This window comes from Mesoplodon mirus (genome assembly GCF_964341445.2).
Source record: "Mesoplodon mirus genome assembly, chromosome: 18".
NCBI lineage: Eukaryota > Metazoa > Chordata > Mammalia > Artiodactyla > Ziphiidae > Mesoplodon > Mesoplodon mirus.
The window spans coordinates 59,575,581-59,594,305 of record NC_138994.1 but is presented as its reverse complement, the minus strand read 5'-3'; the positions used below and the strand labels follow the sequence as shown (position 1 = coordinate 59,594,305).

The window sequence follows — 18,725 nt, the reverse complement described above, 5'->3', positions numbered from 1 at the left end:
ATTACAGAAAAGTGGAAGGAACAAATGGAAATAAGACTCGGCTGTAGCTCCACCACTGAGCAGGATCCCCTTCTTGGAGTTGACCTGTATTCCTCCGTAGCCCTCTTCAGTATAGATGCTGTGATACCCAGTAGACTCCTCTCTGCGGGGAGGGCCCAGGGAGCAGTGTGCAGGTGCAGGTGGAAGACTTCGCTTTTCCTTCTGGACTGTTTGAAATGTTACCCTTTTAAAAACAGTAAAAACAAAATGTCCGTGCAGCATGTCCCCCTCCGCATAACACACAAGCGTTGTTGAGAACCAGTGGTACATTGTATTCTGCATTTTAATACTAATAGTAGAGGGGAAGGTTGTTTCCACGTTTTTGCAGATCTCATTGAAGTATTTTAACTGCTAACTAATAATTCCATTGGGGGCATGTCTCTTCAGTACTGAACCAGATCCCCTCTTGTTGAACACTTAAATTGTTATAATTATTTGCTATTATGAATAATGTTATAGGAAAATATTTGTGCATGAAGCTTGTTTGTTGTCTTTTTAAATTATTGGGTTTTTTGGCATAGATTTTTGGGAGTAAAGTGAACCAAGTGAAAGAGTCCAAATATTTCAAAGGCTCTTGGTCCGTATGACGGAGGCTTGTTTTAGGGCCCGTGCACTTCTCACCTGCCCTAGGCTGGACCATCTGCAACAAAGGGTGTTGAAAGGCAGAGAGGAGGTTGGCCCTGGAGTCTGATCCTGTCGTTTATTTCTTGCTCCCCAGGGAACCCTTCAAATCAGCATCCTCCTCTGGGAGGATTAAAGAGCTGCTGCCTGTAATGTGCTTTGAGATGCTCCAATGAAAGATGGTGGACAAATAGGAAGTGACACCATCCTCTCCCTCCCCGACCCTCCTATCTGTTTTCTGGCTGCTAGATCGCATATAATTTTCTCTCCACTCTCCCCACTGGTTTTCATGCTCTTGCTACTTTCAATGCCTTCATCCTGGGGATCTCTCTGGTGGGTTTTCCTTGCCTTGTATGGGTTTACGTTCCTCCCCATACTGTCTTTGGTGCGTAGGCATTCTTTCCAGGTCACCGACCAAGAACGCTTGTTGAGCATCATTTGGAAACCCTGAGAGCCAACAGAACACCAGAGAAAGCCAGCTCCGACCAGTTCAGCAACAGACACTGCATCTCCAGTTTGGAAAAGTAGTTTCCTTTTAGTGGTTGAGTTTCCTGGTCTCCGCATATGACTTCTCCAAGATGATTGCCTCTTTATCTCTTACCATTTCATCCAAAGGGAGCTGAGTTTGAGGCTCAATGGATCCAAATGGGACATTCGTCAATCTTCACCACCACGGAGGGGTCACTGTGTACGTGGGACACCAAGATCTGTGTCTCCCTGGGCCAGGCTCACAGGTGAGGCAGCTACATCTCAGCAAAACTAGAGAGAGTAGAGGTAAAGGGTGTCACGGAGAAGCCGGAGGCTGCGGCTGCAGAAACGTGGGTGTTCTGTTGCCAGGGCAGCTTGCGCCCGTCTGCTGACACCCTGATAGGCTACCCTGTGCACATGGCGTTCAAGAAAGGCAAATACAAGCAGTGAGCCTTGTCTAAAGTGAATGAACCTTGTTTTCTGCATCTGAGTTTGTTTTTACTTTTTGATTTATGTGTGTGTTTGTGTACCGGGGTGGGGGGGGGCAGTTGTGCTAGGCATTAAGTTGAGTTTGCCTTGGTCATTCTTTTTTTGTTTGTTTAAATCTTATCTACCTCATTTCCTTTTTTTGCTTTGTCTTTCTTCATAACATTTCAAAAATAATTGCCAGTAATTTGGTAAGTTCATTAACTAATTCTTACGTCCAGGGGATCCATATCACCCTGCTGATTTGTGTATGTTCAGTTTGTCCCACAGCTGTATTGATGCAGCCCTCGTTACCTGCTCCTTGTCTGGAGAGGAGGGGAGTGGTGCAAATGCAGAGTGAGTATGCCGTATCTAACTTCGTTTTTCTTGCATATCTGTAGATTTCCTTTACCAGGCCTTCCTTGCCCATCCTGTGGGGTCTGTTAATAATGTCATCGCCTCAGCGGCATTTATATTCCTGAGAAGTTTGCTTGGTTTATTTCCTTGGTTCAGGGTTCTCGTTTCATTTGTTGAGGTCAAGGACACTGAATTCTCAGAAAAGAGAATTTAAAAGAACGTAGAGAGGAAAAAAAAATCCCACATTACCGATAGGGTAGAAAAAGAATATAAGGTCCCCAATAGGCACGGTGACAGTGACACATTAAGATTCCTGCCCACCCTCCTCCATCCCTGTCTTCCTCTTTATGGCTGGGCTGGAAAGGAGCTCAGGCTGCCCTCGGCCGGCAGGCTCCCCACCACGTGGTGCTGGCTGCTTCTGCCGCCCTCATCTACCCTCCCCGAGGTGTTTAGGGGTGTGTTACCCGGCTCTCACAGAGACTTGGGGACACAGAATTCATCCTTGAGGGGGCTGATGTGACATTCTGAGTCAAGGACAGATTTGAACAGAAGGTGGCGTAGTGGCAAGAACCTTGGATCAGAACTCAGAGCTGCCAGGGTGTGACCTTGAGGACGTCTTTTGACCTCTGGGGCTCAGAGGTCCTCCTCAGTACTGTGAGGGTCAGCCACGGTGGTTCCTGAGGACCTCCTCGTCCTAAAGCAGCTGTTTCTATGGAAAGGCAGCTTGGGTCTAGCACCGATGCAGGAATGTTTTTCCCATCCATTCATTCAGGTATGTGTTGACCTCCTGCTTTGTGGCAGGCGCTGGGGGAGGTTTACAGAGCACAGGGTTGTTTGGGCAAGTGACCTGGTCTCTAGTGGGGCTCTGTTCCCCTCTTCAGTCGAGTGAGTCCTGAATCCTCTAACTTCGGTCTGATCAGACCCATTACCTGCGCTGGAGTTGCCTCTTAATCCTGGCGGGACTCCTGGCAGCCCAGGCTCTGGCCGTTTTTCAGGCTCAGCATCACTCTCCCAGGGCTCCGGTTCTACAGGGCGAGAGCTCGGCCTGGCAGGAGGTCAGCAGCCCTGGTGCTCGTGGGCTTCCAGGAGCCCGCAGACCCCGGGATGGCCAGGGGCGTTAGTACACAGGTGGGGCTGACGCTGAGCGCCCCGCACCTAGGCCGCTGCTCGGTGGCTCCCGCGCCTCCACTGTGAGGGCGGCTCCGGGCTCTAGGGCTGCTTCCTGCGCCCTCGTGGACAGCCGCCTTCCCCTCTTCCCCTCCTGGGGAGCCTCTTCTAACCCCAGGCGCGTCCAGAGGGTCTAGGCCACAGCTGTCCAGTAGCACGTCCGGGGATGATGGGAGCCCAGGCCAGTCAGTAGTCACCAGCCACGTGTGGCTTTTGAGCCCTTGCAGCGTGGCTGGGGCTACCGGCTTGGCTAGATGAGGCCGATGCGGGTACTTCCCAGCCTTTCACAAGTCACCAAACGCCAGAGCTGGAGCCGGGTAAGTGCTAACAGGTGGGGCGGCGAGAGCTGCCGCTGTCCCGAGGCCGAAGGGCCCAGCCGGGTCGGGGGCCCTGCTCCAGGCTCGGGCGGCGGCCCAGAGTGTGAACTGGGGCTCACGAGGGGGCAGGAAGCGAGGGGTTTCCCGCCTCGGTGCCCAGCGTGGCCGAGGGGAGCCTGGGAGCGAACCCGGCCCCACTCTCCTCCTGAGGGTTTAGGCCGGGAACGGACCCCCTGAGGCCAGAAAATTATTTTCCAGTTTGACTCTTGTGTCCTTTAAAGTTGTAGCGCACTGCACTTGGTTTCAAGAGCTAAACGTAAGGCTAATGCGGAACACTTTCCATGTGATAACTCCGAGTTCATATTGTTGGGGGAGATAAGCCGTAGGAGCAGGTGCTTTTGAATTCACTTATCGGCGTTCGCGCAGCCTCCGCGCCGCCTCGCCCCCCACCTGGGCGCTGTGATGTTCCGGGAGGGTCTCGGCAGCGGAGGCTTTTCATCTGCCGACCTCGCTGCTAAGGTCAGGCCTTTGTTCGCGGCGGGAGCGCGGGCCCAGGTGTGCGCCGGCCGGAGGGGAGGGGAGGGGAGGCGAGGCGAGGCGAGGCGAGGCGAGGGGAGGGGAGGGAGCGCAGCCCTGCGGAGAGTCTGCGTGTTAAGCTCACATCCTGGTCTTCGTGGAGGAGGGTAAGGAGACGAATGCAATGCCTAGTTCTCAGTTATGTAATTAAACCGAGATGTGCCTTTCTGAAGGAACAAAAAGAGGCCAAGGACAGCTTAATTGAAACCTTAAGATTGCTTCTCCAGGAGTGGCCCGAGCAAGCGGGCCGAGGCAGACTGTCACCGTCTGGCTGGCGGGCCACGTGACCCCGCAGGTGCCGTCCACGCGGGGCGGGGGGGTGGGGGTCGTTTGGCACCGGAGCCTCCGCTTCCTGGGAGGATGAGCCTTTGGTTCCTCGGGTCCCAACGGGGAGGTCCACACGGGAACTGGCCGCGCTGATGCCGCCTGGGCTCGGCGCTGACCCTCCTGTCGCCCTGTGGGTCCCTAAATAGCAGTGCCTTGCAGCTCCCCCCGACCGGTCTCGAGGGCCTTTAAAAGGCACGCGTCTCTCAGCGAGGCCGTCGGCCAGGCCGGCTGTTACGAAGTCGTTCATTACCAGATAAGTGACGGCGAAACAGTGACGCTTTATTAACTGCAGACAGGGCTGCTCCTGAGAACCCAGGCGTGCGCTCTTGATACCTGTTTATCTACTTGCTCCGGACTGGAAGGACTCTCCTCCTCTCTCCTTCCCTCTCCCCCACCCCCAGAAGAGAATTTCCACTTTAAGACAAACAACTTCATTTACAAGTGTGTCTCTAATTAGCTGCAGAATTAGGAAAGCTGAGTTTTCCCCCATAGATTGGCTAAACCCTCGAGGGAGACTGGTGGGATAGAGAGAATCGCATTTCCAATTATTTTGTTGAATTGCTAATTTAGTTATTGTGCCTGGTGTAATTGTGATGGGTATTGGGTGTGCAATTCAATTTGTTTTAAATATTTGTGGGAAGGCTGATCAGTAATGGAGCTGACCTATTTTGTGGCCCAAACTGAGAAAAAAAAAAACCTAAAACACAACACCCACAAAGATATAGTTTGTTTCCACTTTTATTCTGATCTCTCTCATCCTCTTAAGACCATTGATGCAACAAAAGGATTAAATTAAAAGATGACAGCACTTTGATCTTCTCCCTTTGAAAGCTTAACTGTCCTTGGTCACTTAACATGCAGATATTTTAGGGTGGAGTTTCAGACGCAAGGCTGGAGTTGAGAGGTTTCTGCCTCCCATAATTGCGCTTTTGTGTGTGCCTAGGCGTGGTTTCGGTGGCTGGCTTTTGTAGGCGCGTGTATCAGGCGGTGGAGGTAGTGTCTGCAGCACCCAGGGCCAAATCAGTCCAGCTCCTGGGGCTGGGAGACGCTGTGGGAAGGCAGGCAGGCACCTTCCCTCCAGGCAGCGCCGCTCGCAGGGGTCGGCGACCCGGGCAGGCCCCGCTGGTGGTTAGTTGAGCCTGTGAGCTTGTGACCAGGGTTAGGTGTGAAGTCCCCTCACTGCTGGCTGTGACGCCAGGCGGAGCTCCCTGACGGCCGGCCAAGTTCGAATTTCCCTCTTCAGGGTCTCCCCACCACTCGGCCAGCATCTGGACCAGCAGGAGTACCTGTGATGTAACATTGTTTACACGCCTGTCGGGTGCTGAGTAAATCAATCCAGCCTGGGCCTGGAGCAGGGCTGTGGCTTGTAGGGAAGAGCATCAGCTAGGGCTCTGCTGGGACTTGAGGTCACAGAAACAAAGTGCAGGATTCTGCCTGGTTATTGTGACACGTGCGTGTAAGTACCAAGTTTTGTGACGGCCAAGGTTGCTTGCAGGTGACTGGAGCCCTCACCCCCGGTGTCATCCTGCTGGGCCCCTGCCGGGTCCCAGCAAAGCCTTCTCAGACACAGGCAGGGCTTGGTTGGGTGAGATCAGGGGGTGGTAGACCAGAATAGATTTGGAGGAAAAGTAGTAATAAAATGGGTCATAGAAGCAAAATGATCCTAAAAAGATCATTTTGTAACTCGATTAACTTAGAAAGGTACCAGGGTCAGTCTCTGTGTTTAGCTGCTGAACAGAAGTTTAAACTTTATTCCTACAGGAGAGATCACCAGGGGTCTTGCTTTTCTCTCAACAAGACTTTCTCAGGGAACTGGGAGGGAAGAGCTAGTGGACGCAGCTCTGGATCTGGAGGAGGATCTGAGTCCTGTGGGAGGGTAGACAGGAGGACAGTCATTGCACAAGCGATACTGTGAGCGGAACAGAAACCACTCCCTGGGGAGTCTGCGAGGGTCTCCGCGCAGAGAACAGTGGGTGTCGGAGGAGGGGTTTGTGGAAACAGCAGCAGAGGCTGTTAGGGCAGGCTGTTGGGTGTTGGTGGTCAGGTCAGTGCACTCCTACTCCTTGCTGGTTACAGTTTTTTGCAGCTTTGATATTGAGGTGTAATTTACTTAACATAAAATTCACACATTGTAAATGTACAATTCCAGGATTTTTAGTAAGTTTGTAGAGCTGTGCTACCATCAACACACTCCATTTTTAGAACATTTCATCACCCCAGCAAATAACTTTGTGCTGGTTTGCAGTCAATCCACAGTCCCGTCCCCGCCCCAGGGCAATGGCTGATCTGCTTTCTGTAGCTATAGATGTGTCTTTTCTGGATGTTTCATTTAAATAGGATCATATTGTACAATATGTCGTCTTTGTGTGCGGCTTCTTTCACTGAGCTTAAGGTTCATCCCGCAGAGCATACGTGGTTAATTTGTTTCTTTTTGTTGCTGACTGGCGCCCAGTGTATGGATACACCATATTTTATCTATCTCTTTGCCTACTGATGACCATTTGGGTTGTTTCCAGATTTTGGCCGTTGTGTATAAAGCTGGTATAAACAATCACAAGTCTTTGTGGAACATGTTTTCATTTCTCTTGGCTGGATACCTAGGTGTGGAATTTTTTTTTTTTTTTAATTGGGGTATAGTTGCTTTACAATGTTGTGTTCGTTTCTGAATTGCTGGGTCATATGGTAAGTTTATGTTTAAGCTTCTGAGAAATGGCCAAAGTGTTTTCCCCAGTGGCTGCACCACTTTACACTCCCACCAGCAATGAGAGAGTTCCAGTTGCTCCACAGCCTCACTTCTTATTGTCTATATTGTGATTGTAGCCATATTGTAGCCATTCTAGTGAGCAGTGGGCTCTCATTGTGGCTTTAATTTCTATTTGCTTAATGGCTAGTGATGTGGAATGGCTTTTCATGTGTTTATTAGCCATTCATGTATCTGCCTTCTTTGGTGAAACGTCTTTTCAGATCTTTGGCTCATTTTTAATTGAGTTGCTTGTCTTATTACATCGTAAGAATTCTTTATATATTCTAAATACAGATTCCTTATCAGAAAATGATTTGCAAATATTTTCTCCCAGTCTGTAGTGAGCCTTTTTATTTCCTTAATGTTGTCTTCTGAGTCACAAACATTTAAACTTTTGATGTTCTAATTTACCAGTTTTTTTTTCTTTTATGGATTGTTTTTGGTGTCAGATCTAAAAAATCTTAGCGTGACCCAAGGTCATAAAGATTTTTCTCCTGCTTTCCTCAGAAGTTTTATAGTTTCAACTCTTACATTTAGGTTTATAATCCATTTTGAGTTAATTTTTGCATATGATGTGAGGGTCTAAAAATATAATTTTGCATGTGCATATCCAACTGTCCCAGTATCATTTGTTGGAAAGACTATTTTTCCCCTTGTTGAACTGCCTTAACTCCTCTGTAGAAAATCAATTGACCATAAATGTGAGGTTCTATTTGCCTGTTTTTACACCAGTGAAAGTTTTTTAATTGGATAGTTTAAGTCCTCCAAATTTTTATCAAAATCATTTTGGCTATTCTGGTCCATTGTATTTCCATGTATATTTTGGGATAAATTTGTTAATTTCTATAACAATGCCTGCTGGGATTTTGATAGGGATTACATTGAATCTATAGATCAATTTAAGGAGAATTGCCATCTTAACAATGTTGTCTTCCAATCCATGAACATGGAATATCTCATTTATTTATATTCAGTTTCTCTCGGCAGTGTTTTATAATTTTCAGTGTACACATCTTGCAGTTCTTTTGTCAAATTTATTCCTAAGTATTTTATTGTTTTTGATGATATTGTCAATGAAATGTTTTTCCTTAATTTCATTTTTGGATTGTTCCTTGCTAGTATATAGAAATGAAGTTGATTTTTTTTGGTGGTTCTAGTTTTAAAAAACGGATTCCTCCCACAGGATCATTTCATCTGTGAATAAAGACAGTTTTAATACTTTCTTTCCAATATATAAGCCTTTAATTTTTATTTACTTAGCCTATTGCACTGGCTAGAACCTCTGATACAATGCTGAGTAGAAGTGGCAAGGGTTAATATTCTTGCCTTATTCCTGATCTTAAGAGGAAAAACATTCAGTCTTTCACCATTAAGTATGACATTAGTTGAGGTTTTTCATAGATGCCCTTTGTCATGTTGAGGAAATTCCTTTCTCTTCATAGTTTGTAGAAAATTTTTATCTGGAATGGCTGTTGGATTTTACGAAATGCTTTTTCTGCATCTATTAAGATGATCATGTGGTTTTTGTTCTTTATTCTATTAATATGGTGTATTACATTAATTCATTTGGATGTTTTAACACACTTTGCAGTCCTGGGATAAATCTCACCTGGCTGTGGTGTATAATTTTTAAAAAATACGTTGCTGGGTTCAATTTGCTAGTATTTGCTAAGGATTTTTCTGTCTATCTTCATGAGAGATATTGGTCTATAGTTTTCCTTTCTTGTGATGTCTTTGTTGGCTTTGGTATCAGGATAATACTGGCCTCTAGAATGAATTGGAAAATGTTCTCTTCTGTTCTTCGAAAAAGTTTGTGAAAGATTGGTATTTCTTCCTTAAATATTTGACAGCAAATTCAGCAGTGAAATCTTCCAGGACTGGGCTTTTCTTTGTGAGAAGGTTTTTAATTACTAATTTTTTTTTTTTAACGTGTTAAAGGTCTATTCAGATTTTCTGTTTCTCCTCAAGTCAGTTTTGGAAAATTTGTGTCTTTCTAGGACATTTTATTTAAGTTGTCTAATTTGTTGACATAGAGTGGCTTATAAAATTCCTTTATAATCCTTTTAATTTCAGTACAAGGTCACTAGTAGGGTCTCCTCTTTCATTTCTGATTTTGGAAATTTTGTCTTCTCTCTTTTCATCTTGCTTGTCAATTAAAAAAATCTTTTCAAAGCACTGACTTTTGGTTTTATTAATTTTTCTCTATTTTTTTTCTATCTCATCAGTTACCACTCTAGTCTTTATTTTTTCATTAATTCTGCTCGCTTTGGGTTCAGTTTGTTCTTTTTTTCCCCCCAGTTTCTTAGGATGGAAGTTATTGATCCAAGGGCCTGTTACTGTTGAATTGTCTATTTATTCTTTTTTTTTTTCTGGCTGCATTGGGTCTTTGTTGCTGCACGCAGGCTTTCTCTAGTTGTGGCGAGCGGGGGCTACTCTTTGTTGCGGTGCGCAGGCTTCTCACTGCAGTGGCTTCTCTTGTTGCAGAGCACGGGCTCTAGGCACGTGGGCTTCAGTAGTTGCAGTACATGGGCTCAATAGTTGTGGCTCGCGGGCTCTGGAGTGCAGGCTCAGTAGTTGTGGCACACGGGCTTAGCTGCTCCATGGCATGTGGGATCTTCCTGGACCAGGGATCGAACCTGTGTCCCCTGCATTGGCAGGTGGATTCTTAACCACTGTGCCACCAGGGAAGTCCTATTCTTTTATTTACTTCTGTTAATTTTTCCCTTATGTATTTTGGGCTCTGTTTTTAGCTGTGTATACATTTATAATTGTTGTAGCTCCTAACAAATTGATGCTTTAATCATTATAATTTTTCCTCTTTGTCTCTAGTGATATTTATCTTAATGTATATTTTCTCCAGTGTTAATATAGTCACTCCAGCTCTCCTATGGTTACTGTTTATATGGTATATGGTTTTCTATACTTTGTCTTTGAATCTAAAGTGTGTTTCTTGTAGACAGCATAGAGTTGAGTTTTTTGTATCTAGTCTGACAGTCTCTGCCTTTTTTTGTGTGTGTGTGTGGTACGCGGGCCTCTCACTGTTGTGGCCTCTCCCGTTGCGGAGCACAGGCTCCGGACGCGCAGGCTCAGCGGCCATGGCTTACAGACCCAGCCGCTCCGCGGCATGTGGGAACCTCCCGAACCAGGGCACGAACCCGTGTCCCCTGCATCGGCAGGCAGACTCTCAACCACTGCGCCACCAGGGAATCCCCAAGTCTCTGCCTTTTGATTGGAGTGTTTAGTCCTTTCAAACTTAGTGTAGTTACTGATAAGTTTTTTGTCCATTTGTTCCTCCTTTATTGCCTTCTTTTGTGTCAAGTAGTATGCCATTTTAATTCCATTGTTGTATTTACTATGTATTTATTCTTTTAAAAAAATTGTGGTAAAATACTTAAATTTACTATCTTAACCATTTTAAAGTGTACAGTTCAGTAATGTTCAGTATATTCCCATTGTTGTGCAACAGATCTCCAGAACTTACTCATTTTGCAAAAACTGAAACTCTATACCCATTAAGCAATAACTCCCCATTTTCCTCTCCCTCAGCCCCTGGTAACCACCATTGTACATTCTTTTTCATGAATTTTGACTACTTTATTTTTTATTAAAAAAAAAATTTTGGCCACACCATGCGGCATGCAGGATCTTAGTTCCCCAACCAGAGATTGAGTCCGTGACCCCTACATTGGAAGGGCAGAGTGTTACCCACTGGACTACCAGGGAAACCCCTTGACTACTTTAGATATCTCATATAAATGGAATCATACTATATTTGTCTTTTTTGTGACTGGCTTATTTCACAAAGCATAATGTTCTCTGCTTTCAGTTCTTTTGGATATATATCTAGAATTGGGATTGTTGGGTCATACAGTAATTCTATTTTTAATTTTTTTGAGGAATTGCCATACTGTTTTCCATAGTGGTTGCACCATTTTACAATTTCACCAACAGTGTAAAGGGTTCTAATTTCTCTACATTTTTGCCAACACTATTTTCTGTTTTTTTGATAGAAGCCATCCTGATGGGTGTGGGGTGATACCTCGTGATTGATTTGCATTTCTCTAAAGATTAGTGATGCTGAGCATCTTTTCATGTGCTTTTTGGCCATTTGTATTTAATCTTAAGAGAAATGTCTATTCAAGTTGTATGCCCATTTTAAAATCAAGTTATTTGGGTTTTTCTGTTGTTGAATTGTAGAAGTTCTTTACATATTCTGCATATTAACCCCCTATTAGGTATATCAGTTGCATTTACTATATATTTTTAAGTTATTTTCTTAGTGGTTGTTCTAGGGATTACATTACAATCTATTTGAGATAAATACTAACTTCTGGTAAAATATAGGAATTTGTTTTTGATATAGCACAATTTTTCTTCCCCTTTGTCTAATTATCATATCACATTTATATATGCACCACAGCCTGGTGTGGAATCTCGGGTCCTCCCCGTGATGGTCATGAGGCACTGGCATTTGTCACTGTGTTCTTGTTTTTCAGTTGGGGAAAGATGTGTGGGCCCAGCTTAGATCCCATTTCCCAAAAGATGGAACCCTCGCTGTTCAATCTTTTCCTTATTACCCCAAAGTAATACTAATGAAAGCTTTAAACTTTCTTTTATTAAAAAGACTGATGAAGGAAATGGCATTCCCCAACAACAGGTGAAAGCACTGTACGTATCAGGCAGGTTCCCAGAGGCAGCCGTGGACTCTTCCCATGAATCCTGCTGACCTTCCTGAGAACCACCGACGGGTGCTGGCCGAGAGTAGGGATGGCGCCAAGTTTACACTTGGGGTCTGGTTCTCGGCTGCCTGCTTAGCGGGGAGAGAAGGCCCAAGGCCTCTGTGCCACCCAGCATCCCCCGCCCATGGAGAGCAGCAGCTGGAGGCAAAAAGCGGCACCTTCCCCCAGATCCTGAATCTCCCTTCCTGCTCCCCTTTCCAGAACATCTAGCTTAGGGTGATTCAAACTGATAAATATTTTGTAAATTGCCAAAAGCCCCCCTTTGCTTTGCTGTACATCCTAAAGAGAGACGGACCCGGCACCGAGTTTAATAGTCAGCAAAGGCTTCCCCTCCCTCCTCTCTCGTGGCCCGCGCCTTTCTTTGCAGATGTTATTCCTGCTTCAACCACATGGATTCATAGAAACTGAGGCAGAGGGCTGAAGGCACACAAGCCTGAGTGAGTTTCCTGCCCCTAGTGCCTTTTTGTGCCCAAAGTTAGTGTTCAAAAGCCATGAAGTAGCTAAATTATTCAGAGAATCTAAACCCTCTCCATAAAGGGGGCCCAAGGTGGTCTCTGAAAATGGTTTGCTATTCACTTGACCCAGAAAATGCCACAAATCATGCAAACCCAGAGGTTCAAACCTTCGTGTTCACTTCAAGACCCATGAAACTGCCCAGCCCATCAAGGACGGTATGTGGACCCGAAAACTGCCCAGGCTGGGAATGGTGTCATTTGAAGAAGCACCATGCGCCACTATCCTTATACCGGCTCTACTTTCGGCAGGGGTAGGTCTCGCCCTTACAAAGCTCCCCTACTCAGAGTGGAACCAGAGTGACGTGCTGGGCGTGGGCTAAAGTGACACACAGTGACTCATCTACAAACGTGGAGGTTTATTTCAACAAAACATGAAAAGAATACATTTGACTGAAGCTCCTTGCTCATCAGGCTGTGCGTACATCGAATGCTCAGTAAGACAAGTGAAGGCTGCTTTGTGACCGAAGTGAGCGGACAACATGGTGATCCTAGCTCAGGCGAGTCTCAGCTGATACATCGCTCACCCTCCTCCTGCCTCGGTGACCTCGTGTGTGTAATGGGCTGTGTCTCTTCCTGACTCCTCCATAGGAAAGGGCCCTGTCCAGGTAAGACCTAAAGTGAGGCGCCCTGGGGATGGGGGGGTGGTGAGCATCGCTGAGTTCTAGAGACTAAATGTATTCCTTTAATGTGTCATAATTTTGTTGGGGGCTGGGGGGAGGTAAACAAGTGTCAACCGCCCTCTGCCCCGAAGAAATGCCAGGGCAAGCACAGGGCTCCACACCACCTGTAGGTGTGTGGAATTTTATTTATTGTAGAAAAGTGTAGAGGAATTATCTGGTCAAAGGTGAATCCACGCTTACTGGGTAAGCGAACGCCAGCAACAGTGGACGTGCTTCCTGGACTGAAAATTGTTCCCCACCTTCTCCCGCCCTTCTTGGCTTGGATGGCGCTGAACCCCCGCAGCAGGGCAGCCGGGCCGAGGCTCCAGGCTCCTGGGGGCAGGTGGCAACCCATCCAGCCGCACGGTGCCCATCTGCACAAACAGTTCCCGAGGGGAGGAGTGGAGCTCTTTCCTGTGCGTGAACCGCAGGGTTAAGGCTCAAAACCGTAGCTCGTACGGAAGCATTCATACTGCTGCTTCTCAGACGTCTTAGTGATTTCCCCCTTGGTCATCAGTGACAAATGCAATTAGCTGCACTGTAGGAACCGGATGCTACCCCAGCCCTGATCACCTGCCACTCTTGCTTCAGGAACACCGACAGGGGGATCAGTAAGCTCTCTCCTTGAATAAACTGGTTGTTGAAAATAAACTCTCCATCACCCATGAGGAGGCCAGGGAGGGACCTGTGGGCCTGGAAGACAGCAGCACCATGGTGGGGTTGTGGACAAGCTTAAGGTCACATGGATTCTGTGTTCCCTGGAAGCCTCCCCAAAGCGGGGAAGGCCAGTTCCCAGAGCCGAGAGCACTGATGTCACCAGGGCTCCTTTCTGTGGCTGTGGGGAGACCGGCTGTGCCCGTGTACATTCAAGGAAGAGACGAGACCCAAAGTGAGTAAGAGTGTCAGCTGCTAGAAGAGTGGCCCCAGAAACAGAGACGATGGCCCTGTAGGCACCGTTCACCTCCTGTAACGATCAAAGCTCCAGGCTTAACAGTAACAACCTTCCGCGTCCTAAACAGAGAGACTGTCGCACGGTGACTACTTCCCATCAGTGACGGGAGGGCGGCTCCCCTGGCCCCGCCTCTGCCCGCTCGGGCTACGGCACTGCCAGTGGGACCCCCGGGCACCTCAGCTAGCCGAGCAGCGGCACATGGGGCAGTGGCAGGTCACCCGTCTCTGCGCTTGTTCTGAGAAGGGAGCCCCAGGGTGAGGCCCCGAAATCGACAACAGTGACTTGGTCCCTTTGCTTTCTCTGCTTCTTGGATCGTGGTTTTGCCCTCATCTTTGAGTTCCATGGAGCTTGCAGATTTCATGCTCTAATTTTTCTTCATAAGCAGTACCTTGGTGTGATGAAACTGGGTGCCTGGTGTGCACCGGGCTGAGTGTGGGGTAAGAAACAAGAGACCCGAGGCTTCCTCCTCTCCCCACGCCTGGTGCTGGGCCTGTGGCCTCGGCCCCGGCCCTCCTCTGCTGCCGGGGGCTGCAGGCTCACGGGGCCAGGGGCGAGCACGGGCTGCCGACCGCCTGGCAACAGCTCCCACTTCCTGGGGCCGGACCGAGGGGCGGTCAGGACAGGAGGGTGGCCCTGCTGGCGTGTAGTAAGACCTCTTGGTAGGTGCTTGTACCCGTCATTGCCTTCTTAGGTCCTGGGCAGGGAGAGAGGACTGCCGTCACAGCCAGGGTAATAATAAATACTGAACGGGGTAGGTGTGACCGGTGGGCTGGAGTGGGGGCTTGTGACGCTACGTCCCAGTATGTCATGCGTAACCTGAAAACATCGAGGGGAAGCACAATGCCGCTTTGACTCCAGTGCTGGTCTCGTGTGCCTTCTACTTACAGCGGCTCCAGGTGTGGAAGGCAGCTCTAGCCCTTTTCTCCGGAGGCAGGGCGGGGGGGCAGGAAGCTCTTCCTACGTTGACGGGGAGTCCATCGTGGAGAGGATCCGAACGACTTCTGCTCGCTGGGTGGGCGAGATGTGCTGGGTCATGTGGACGATGGAGTCCATGGCGACCTCTGGATTGGCCTGTACCAAGCTGGAGGGGAAGGTTCGGGACGGTGAGGACGAGAGAGAGGCAGCAATGCCTAGGTCAGCGTAGCCTCAGAACCGCCCGAGAAACCTGCTCCCAGAGGCCACTGCGGACCCTGCAGCCCCTGCCTCACCTGATTCATTTTCCTACTTGAAAAATGTCCCCAGCAGCACGACACCACACGAACGCAAAACATTTTGTGATGTCAGGAAGTGAGGAAGTAACCTCAAAAAGGCTGAAGGTGCTCCCACTGGCTGAACCTGGGACATTTGGGGCATCAAAATAATGAACTACAAATCATTGAAAAAAGACATTCACTAGTCTACACCAATAACGAATATATACTAAATGGAGGAGGAGCGAGGACTTTTGCTTACAGGAGAACTGGGGTGGTGAGATGTGCCTGTGCAGAGGAGGTGGGACACTGTCGTTTTGCAAAACCTCACTGTAAAGACTGGGTCAGGACTTACCTGGTGGCACGGTAGCTGAGAATCTGCCTGCCAACACGGGGGACACGGGTTCAAGCCCTGGTCCGGGAAGATCCCACATGCCGCAGAGCAACTAAGCCCGTGCGCCACAACTACTGAGTCTGCGCTCTAGAGCCCGCATGCCTAGAGTCCGGGCTCTACAAGAGAAGCCACCGCAACGAGAAGCCCGCGCACCACAACCAAAAGTAGCCCCTGCTCGCCACAACTAGAGAAAGCCCGCCGTGCAGCAACAAAGACCCAACGCAACCAAAAATATAAATAAATAAATAAATAAATAAAGACTGGATCAGGCAAGAATCATCCCTGGATGCTAAATCTAGGTGGAAATTCTGATGAGCAGGAATCTGCATGGCCTTTAAGTGTCTCTCCTCAGACTGCTTATTAGGTTCAAGGGGGATGGGAAAATCAGGAATTATACAGTGGAGAAGTTGAGTAACAGCTTGATCAGGTGATGGAAACTAACATTGGGATAGGCTTATGACATCATGTGCCTCCAGATATGGCACCTTGTGAAGCCAAATCATCATTCTGGCTGCAAATGCACAGCCTGAATCTAATCATGAGGTAACATCAGACAAACTCAAAATGAGCAATGGTCTGCAAATGGTGGTTTAGATAAAATGTTCAATTTATAAAAATCATTTTACTCTGGTTATGTAAGAGAATATCCCTATTAGCAAAGGCATACTGAACTATTTGGGGGTAAAGGGCCATGATGGGCCATGACATATGTAACTTACCCTTAAATGGTTCAGAAAAAGAAATACATACACACACACACACACACACACACGAGTGTGCTTACTCATATAAAAGAGTAAGCACACACACAAATGATATATCAAAAAGGGTAAAATGTAAATACCAGGCACATTTGGGTACAGATTTGTTCTCTGTACTGTTTTCAGTTTTGCAGTTTTTCTGTAAGTGAAATGTGTCCAAATAAAAAGTTTTCAAAATGTCCCCAGCAGTCTCCACCACCCAGCCTGTGGAGAAGACGGAAGCCTCTAGAACACAACTAACTCTTGGCTGGAGGAGGGGAGGAGGTACTTTCCAAGGAAACTATGACGCAATCAGCTTTTCCTCACAGAATCGTTCATCCAGTTTGAGTATCTGCATTTGGAGCTAACAGTTGGGCACAATGAACTAAGCCATCGTTACTAAGTGCCCCTGGGGACCAGCAGCTGAGCGAGAATTGTGCTTCAGGGCTCTTCTGTGCCGTCCCAAACAGAAAGGGACCACAAAGACTACGAGGCATCATCACCGTTTGTCCTTGAGTCGCTCGTCCCCGAGAAGTGAGCCCCACTTCTACCCAGGAGCACCCCCACCCGCCCCCGCGGGTCTCACCTGCGGATCTGCTTGAGGACGTAGTCTCTGCTGATATACTTGATGTTCTCCTCTATTACCGAGCGAGCGCCATCTTCCTCTGCCAGCTGTTTCTCCAGCCATTCCACCAGATCCTTGTTGTTGTCCCAAACATAGGCCTGCAAACAGATGACGCCTGCTTGGACACCAGGGCCCAGGCCAGGCTGGACACCCTGACTAGTCTCCATCTGGGAAGTGCACTGCAAAAGCTTGCTCAACGTAAAGGTCATTCTCAGCTCTCCATTACTGTTGGCTTTGCAGGAGGAGGAAGCAGGCCTCAAGACAGGGGCCTTCCTCGTCTTCCCTGCCCTGCTTTTGAAGTGTCCACCTGGGCCCCCCAGAGGCATCCGTGCTCACACAGACGCTGGTCCCGTCCCCCTACCTGTTCCACAAAGGCTACGGGAATTTAGTCCCCTGACCGATTGTTTAGTAAAGTGCAGACTGAGAGGGAAATGTTTACTTGGTGTGTTTAAAATGAAATGTGTGCTTCTTGAGGCACTGAGTCACAATTCCTAAATTTAAGTCTCTAGTCCCAGCGGGGTGTGTGGCAGGTGAGCAGCCTGGCCGTGGAGGCCTCCTGCCATAGAGCTGGAGGAGGCCAGAGGTGAGGGGAGTCCTGCCGCCGGTTGGAAACCTAAACCCCAGTTCGCTTTCTGTGAGAGTTTTCCGAAGGGTCAGGATGTCCATCACCCTGAAAGTCTCAACAAACCACCTCTCACCTCCTCCTTTCAAGATCGTTTAGCTGAGCATTTCCCAGGTAGTTGACTACATAATAATTCAGGAGTGTGTTAGAAACCTAATAGCCTTCTCCTGGCTCTCGTCTCTGCTCATTTTCTTTACAAATCATTTAGGAATCGTTTTGTTAATGGTTTCCGGAAAACCAACTACCGCCATTAGGGCTCATTCATATTTATGTCATTCTGTTTGGGTAATTAAACACAAAGCTCGTCATTTAAAGGTGCGCTGTCCTCTGTTATCACTAACCGAGTCAGAGTCAGAATGCCAATGAGTTTGGCGCTGTAATTTAATAGGTGGGTGCGTTAGGGAGCTCAGGAGGTGGCTCAGGAAGCCTGGATTCCAGCAGAGGCCCCCGAGCCATGGCTGGGACCCCAGGGCCTGCAAAGCACGGAGGCTGCGTTCTCAGCGCCCGCCAGAGGCGTCACACAGGAGGAGACCCGGTGCTGTGCCGTTTCCTAAGGTTCTACTTCAGGCCTTTCAAAATAATGGTTTCTTTTCAGACTCTTGCTTCCCCATCTCCACCTTGGCCAGCGAGTTCGCGGTGCTGCTTGTTTATTACATGTCCTGTAATTGATGTCCACGTTTCTAACAACCCTTAAGGAGTCCTTCACAGTTGAAGGATTAAGGAGCCCCAGGATTAAGGCTCAGCAACGTGCCTTTTCTAGTTCTTGTGTCCAGTTCTTTTTCTGGCCCCAAATTTGTCCCATCTCTGTTTGTAATCACTGACAAAAAGATCAGCTCTCCTGGTTAGGGTGGTGCGGCCCAGACAGTGCGAAGCTGAGGGGGCCTTCCCACCTCTCTGTGCTGCGCGTCCTGCCCGGCACCTCTGAGGCTGAACGCAAGCGTTTTGCACATCAATCAATCTCTACTGACAAGGGTGGCAGTGGTGATGTTTCCCACAGTGTGGCTGTCTTAACTCCCACGTGCCAGCTCCTGCCCACCCCACACAGGGATGGATGCATCTGCACTCCTAAGCACTGCCCCTGAACTCCGACGTTTCCATCTCCATCATGGTAACTTGGACTTCTGCACATGCCCTTATTTATGAGGATTTGGGGTGAGGAAAAAAGAAAACAATGCATGCTTCTTGGGTTTCAGAATGAAAAAAAAAAAA

The 18,725-nt window shown here is 48.0% G+C and overlaps 1 protein-coding gene across 1 annotated transcript in view; it reads right to left on the bottom strand.

The window, feature by feature from the left end:
- Positions 1-12,198: 12,198 nt before the first annotated feature.
- The window catches only part of ACACA (acetyl-CoA carboxylase alpha), a 229,624-nt gene continuing 223,097 nt past the window's right edge, over positions 12,199-18,725 (bottom strand). Inside the window, 2 exon segments of the mRNA XM_082604563.1 lie at positions 12,199-15,026; positions 16,856-16,992. Coding sequence (XP_082460689.1) covers positions 14,903-15,026; positions 16,856-16,992 — 261 coding nt within the window. The 3' untranslated portion in view covers positions 12,199-14,902.